General features: G+C 47.3%; 1 protein-coding gene across 3 annotated transcripts in view; it reads left to right on the forward strand.

Annotated features, from left to right (window-relative positions):
* Positions 1 to 5991, forward strand: part of CAPSL (calcyphosine like) — a 35813-nt gene that overhangs the window by 11702 nt on the left and 18120 nt on the right. For 2 of the 3 annotated variants that reach the window (XM_017548271.2, XM_017548269.2), the window contains exon 2: positions 4385 to 4521. In XM_017548271.2, coding sequence (XP_017403760.1) covers positions 4385 to 4521 — 137 coding nt within the window. Of the gene's footprint in view, positions 1 to 4074; positions 4080 to 4384; positions 4522 to 5991 lie in introns of those variants that run through there. The other variant, XM_017548270.1, reaches the window with a different exon arrangement.

The raw sequence follows: 5991 nt of genomic DNA on the forward strand, positions 1-5991 counted from the left end.
GTAGCTGGGATTACAGGCATGCACCACCACACCTGGCTAATTTTCTATTTTTAGTAGAGATGAGGTTTCTCCACGTTGGTCTTGAACTTCCGACTTCAGGTGATCCACCCACCGTGGTCTCCCAAAGTGTTGGAATTACAGGCGTGAGCCACCGCGCCAGGCCTAAAATATCCTCTATCCACCGCGTCCCCAGCCTCAATAACTACCACCTTTCATTAGGATGAAAGCTCAGACATCACCTCCTCTGAGAGGTCCTCAGAAAGTCCCACTCCCAGGCCAGGTAAGCCAACCGTCCTCTTGTGATTGCATCCCCCACTCAGCCCCCAGCTGTAAGCCTTGTCTTGTCTTGGTCCCTCTTTCGTCCTACCCCTAGCACAGTGCGTGACTTTCTGACCACTTAGTAGGCTTGTGTGGAAAGCAGAGACTGAACCGCACGCCTGGCGGGGGCATGTGCAGACGCCTGAGAACACTTGGTGGCGCTGCGGCCACGTGCGTCGGGAGCGCAGCCTCCTCCCCTTGCACAGCGATGCGCTCCGTTGTCACCACGACGGATCCTAAAGGTTCAGACAGGGTCTTCTGTGGCAGAGACACTTTGTGCACTGCTGTGAAGTCGGTGACATATGTATGGGGACCGACTCTTGCCCTGGTGCCTGGCGCCTTTGTTGAAACTTCAAAGCTGAGCATCTCTCTTCTTCACTTGCGATCCTGTGCAACCCTGCCTTCCTCAAAAGCCCCGGTGCTTAATAAACTTTATATTTTCCATTCTGCTCCAATACAGGAGATCAGGATTCAAACTAATGAAGCCTCTAGGCTATTCAAGGGCTTGCTCCTCTGAGAAATTCCTCACACTCCCACACTCTGTCCCAGCATAGTGCCTTGAAAAGAGCACAATAAACTTAGCTAGTGGTTGGTGAACTGGATGACTGAATGATTAAAAAGGATGGTTACTAAGGGCATTTCAAGTTTCATGGTAGACTAGCAGGAGAGAATGGACTTCCCAACCCCCTCCCAGCGAATTTATCAAATTAGACTCCAGAAGAAATTGCCTACATCATCACTGGGTAAGGTCAGCCTCAGGAGGCCGGACAGCCTGAGGTACTGGGCTCACTGTTTCTTGCCTTGCTGGATTCGATCCCACTTTCTTATGAGAAAGCACCATCAAACTGTGCTTTGAGATTCTTACACATCATTTCACAAACCGCAAACATGATGAAGCAGAAAGAGACCTGCTTGGGAATCAGGAACCCTCTGTGTTGGTCTTGGCCAGGACTTTTGGGCAAGTCGCTTTGCAAGCCCAAGGCTTAGTTTCCAAGTCTGCAAAATGAGGTTGAGCTAGAGGATCTTCAAGGGTCTTATGCCCTAACAGTGTGTGGATTACTGTGAGCCACGTTTCCATGTGACTTGGGCAAGTTACATGATTTCTCTGCATCCTAATTTATCTGTGAAATACCAATAATAGTAGTAACTGGCTCATGGGCTTGCTTTTCTTCTTTGACTTTCATTAATTTACCAAGATGACCATGCGCCCAGTATTTTTTTAAATTGTCAGATAAAGCTGTATGTGTTTACCTTGTATACCATGATGCTTTGAAGTATGTATAATTATGGAATGACTAAATCTAGCTAGTAACATGCACATGGGTTTTCTTTTATTGAGATGAATTCGTATAACATAAATTAGCCATTTTAAAGTGTATATTACATTTACAATGTTGATAAGCCACCACCTATATCAAGTTCCAAAACATTTCATTACCCCCAAAGGAAATTTTGTACTCATTAAGTAGTCACTCCCCACGGGCCCTCCCACCACTGGCCCTTGCAATTATTAATTTGCTTTCTGTCTCTATGAATTTGCCTTTTCCAAATATCACACATAAATGAAATCGTACAAGGTGTGGCATTTTGTGTCTGGCTTCTTGCACTTAGCATAATGTGGCCAAGGTTTATCCACATTGTGATATCTATCAGTACTGTGTTCCTTTTTATGGCTGGAGAATATTCCATTGCATGGCTATACCACAATTCGTTTATCCGTTTATCCATGGATGGACACTGGGTTTGTTTCGACCTCTTGGCTGCCGTGAATAATGCCGTTGTAAACATGGGTATACGGGCAGTTGTTTGCATTTCTGTTTTCAGTTCAGCTCACAGGGATTTTGTGGGAACTGGATACAGGCTTACTACCTAGTGGGGGTACCCTTAATGCCTTTAATATTATTCTGAAGGTGTGCAAAGAGGGTTCCACTGGGAATCTGTCCCAGATCTGGGAGATCTCACTTTCTCTCCATTACAGGTTTTTAGTCTCTGTTTCTCTTAAGTCTCACTTGCTGTCATGGATGGCAGGGAAAAACCAGAGCAAAGTGAATACAGTGGAGAAGGTAGGGGAGATGTCATGGGAAATGAGAATGGGAGGTGAGTGGCTGGGGACAACCACTGGGCAAGTATCATGAAGCAAGGCGGAAGGTCAGCAAAGACAATGGTGGTCCTGGGAAGGATTAAGACTCTGAGGTGGGTTTAGAGAATGAGAAGGGCATGTCGTTGACACCAGTTCCTGCTTCCATAGGGGTTTGGGTGGGGATGGGGCTCATGCCACTAGCAGAATATGGTCAGGGCCAGAGAATGGCTTATTCAAGGATGAGTAAGGCTGTGGGAGATGGCTAGATGAGTGATTGGTAGTCTTGTCCATGAGATCAAGATTCTGGCTGTTAATGAGGGGAAAGCTAGTGCTGAAGCTGGAAATGAGCTGTGGGAATTGTCAGCTTGAGGTCAGGACAAAACAGTAATAAGCAAACACCAGTTGTAAGAAAGGTAAAGCTGCCAGGAAGGCCACAATCTTGGCTGCAGGCGTCCCTGTTAGATGAGAATCGGAACATGCTCCTTGTGTGTGCCTGGCAAGAACGGAGATGGAAGTCTCTAAGTGCAGTATGTGCCACTGTCTGGATTCCAGGGAACCTCTCTTAGGTGCCATAGGAAGCAGAGGAAGACTGTGTAGCTTTAGACAAAGCTAATGAGGGGTAAAGCAGCTGAGACCTAGACAGGTCTCCTTCTTGATTGAAGGTTCAGGAGAACTGAAAGGAATTCCTCCCATCTTCACCTACATACTGGGAATCTGGATACAGGGCAAGAAGTAGGGATCCTGTACATGGGCTCAGGGGAGGCTGCAAGAAAGTGGCCATGTTAAGTGTGTGCAAACCTGGATTGTCTATTCTGGTCCCAGTCATTGGCTTGATGAGATTCCTGTTCCCAAATGTCAAATAATGAGTACCGTGTGGGGGAGACCTTTCAGGTTGTATAGGAGAACAACAGTCTTGGCATAGAAGAGCTTGTGAGCCTGTGGGTTGCTGTCTTTGATGAAAACTACTCTGTCCTAATGTAGCACTTAGGGGAAGTGCTAGAATTTGGCTGGGGAGGGAGACTTAAACCCAGGGAGGAACCATATTCTAATAATTTTTTTTTCTGCACCTTGCATGCTGTTCTTTGCACATTCTTCAAGCCTCTTTCCTCTCATTCTTTTCATTCACAACTCACATTAAAGTAACTTCTAGAATGTTCCATTTACTATGTCATGAAAATTAGTGTTTTTTGAAGCTGGGGTGGAATTTAAAGACCATCTTATCTAATCCTTCCATTTAACAGAGGAGGAAACACAGGCTGTGAAATTCACTCAGATGTTCCCAGGCAGATGAAGGTGAGGGGTGAGGGAAGTTGGGGGATGGGGATTGAAAAGTCAGGACTAGAACCCGGGTCTCCAGGCTCCCAGCCAGTGCTCTTCCCACTGCTGCATAAGTTTTGAGAGCTAGAGTGTGGCTACAGGAGTTTGTATGTCCCTTGGGGACCACTCATGAGACAGCACTTCACTGCACCCACCCTGAGAACGTTGTTAGGTGTTAGTGAACACTAACCTGTGAATCAAGGGGACCATACCCATTGCTGGTACAAATCATTAAGGATCAAGTGCTGAAAATCTCATTCAAGACAGAGGGAACAAAAACAGGGTCTAGACCAAAGACGAGAATATTGAATGTGAGGGTCAAGGGAATATGGAAAATTCTACATAAAATAATATAGCATATAAGGTTGGTTCAAAAAGAGAGTACAGAGAAATTGGACTTCTTTTATGGAGGGAGGGCTTCAGAAAGATCAAAGCACCTTGGGAAATGGTGATATATTTAAGACTATTGTTTAGGCTAGCAAAACCAGATAAGTAAGTTATAAATATGCCAGGCACACAGTTGGCATAGAGAAAAATTGGAAATTCCAAGAAGTTTTCTGACGTAGAAGGCTGTACATTTCCTTCTCAGTGAGGCTGCTGTCACCCTGCCCAGCCAGAGGCAGCGATGAGGCCTGGACTCTACTGACATGCTATGGCTTCCCTCCTCAGATGGCAGGGACAGCACGCCATGACCGAGAGATGGCGATCCAGGCCAAGAAAAAGCTCACCACAGCCACCGACCCCATTGAAAGACTCCGACTGCAATGCCTGGCCAGAGGCTCTGCAGGCATCAAAGGACTTGGCAGGTAGGACCCAGTGACAGGTGGTAGGGAATGGAGTGGGAAGGCACGAGTCGGCCAGGTAAGGCTGATGTTGGTCACGTGGTCTTGAGCAAGTCATTTCTCCCTAGGGGCTCAGTTCCTTATTTGTAAAATGTAGAGTTTAGAAGAGTTGATCTCTGAGGTCCCTGTGACAGTTTTTGGATCTTCGTCCCAGACTCAGCAAGACTGCTCTCTGCTACAAGACAGTGCAGCTCTGGGAAAGTATGAGGTAAGGGAGAAGCACGGCCCTGGTGTGGAGATGCCCCACCAGGACAATAAGTCTCTCTGCAGCTGTGGTAATAATGGCCAGGATGGAAGAGGGAGGAAGGAACAGCAGCGATTTAGCTCTAGTTGCAGAATTTGGAGTTTTGCTCTCAGGCAATCATATCTCTGTCACTTCTAGGGACACTGGTATTGCTTGTCAGATAACCGACAGCTCACTGCCAATGGGGTTCTCTCAGCTGGGTAGCTCCTGTTCTCCCACCCTCTGCCCTTTGACAGTGTGAATAGTTTTAAGGACTGAGAAACCCAAGAAGAAAGGAGACTGCGAGCCTCCTGAGGGCAGGTCCTGTGCATTATAACAAACTCCATTAAGAGCCTGCTATGGGCCAGACATTGGACACGTCTTAGGGACCCATGTGTGAACAAGGCTTCTTAAGCCCCCATGGAAGGCTAAGACTATGGAGCATATGAGTGAAGTAAATGGTCTCTCAGCGGTGTGAGGAGTTGTATATTAGAGAAGTACAGGGTGCCAATGGGTGGGAAATCCAGCCTTGCACCCAGACAACGTGGAAGGCTTTACTTCCAGAAGGTACTGAGTGCCCGGGAGACAACTCTGAATAGTCCCAAATTTCAGACTAAGCCCAACTCTGTCACAAGGCCAGGCAGTGGCGTTGTGCACCCTGGTGGCCAGAATGTCCCAGTCCAATGGGAAGACCAGCCCTCTTGCCCTCAATATTGTGTGACTTCAACCTCTACCCCTTTCATCATGGGTGCACATCATTGTGAGGAAGGACAATGTAGGAATCCTCTTGAGGAATCCTCTCTTCCACTCTCTGGTCCACTCAGTGGAATCCCTCCTGCTGCCTGTGTTGTCTTCACCCCATTCCCACTGCACACTGCATCTCTACCAGCCTTTCCACTAAGAACCAGCTGACGGTGAACAGACACCATTCCATCCTAAGCCTTTTGCAGAATGTGCTGTCTGCCTCCCTTACTGGCCTTGGTCTTCTCTAAGTACCTCCTAACTCAAGTGGAAGCTGCCCCTTCCCCTCCGCTCCTATCTTAGGGGTAGTTGAAGACTAAACACTCTACTTCAGTCTAACTCCAAATCCCAGGTCATATTCCCCACTTTGTTCATTTATTTATTTCCCATAAATCCTGCCGTAGAAGGGCATCTCGTCAGGTTAGGCTCTGCCTTCCCCCCGCCGCTGGCATAGCACTCAGCACTGGCTC

Source organism: Cebus imitator, unplaced genomic scaffold (genome assembly GCF_001604975.1).
Source record: "Cebus imitator isolate Cc_AM_T3 unplaced genomic scaffold, Cebus_imitator-1.0 Scaffold205, whole genome shotgun sequence".
NCBI lineage: Eukaryota > Metazoa > Chordata > Mammalia > Primates > Cebidae > Cebus > Cebus imitator.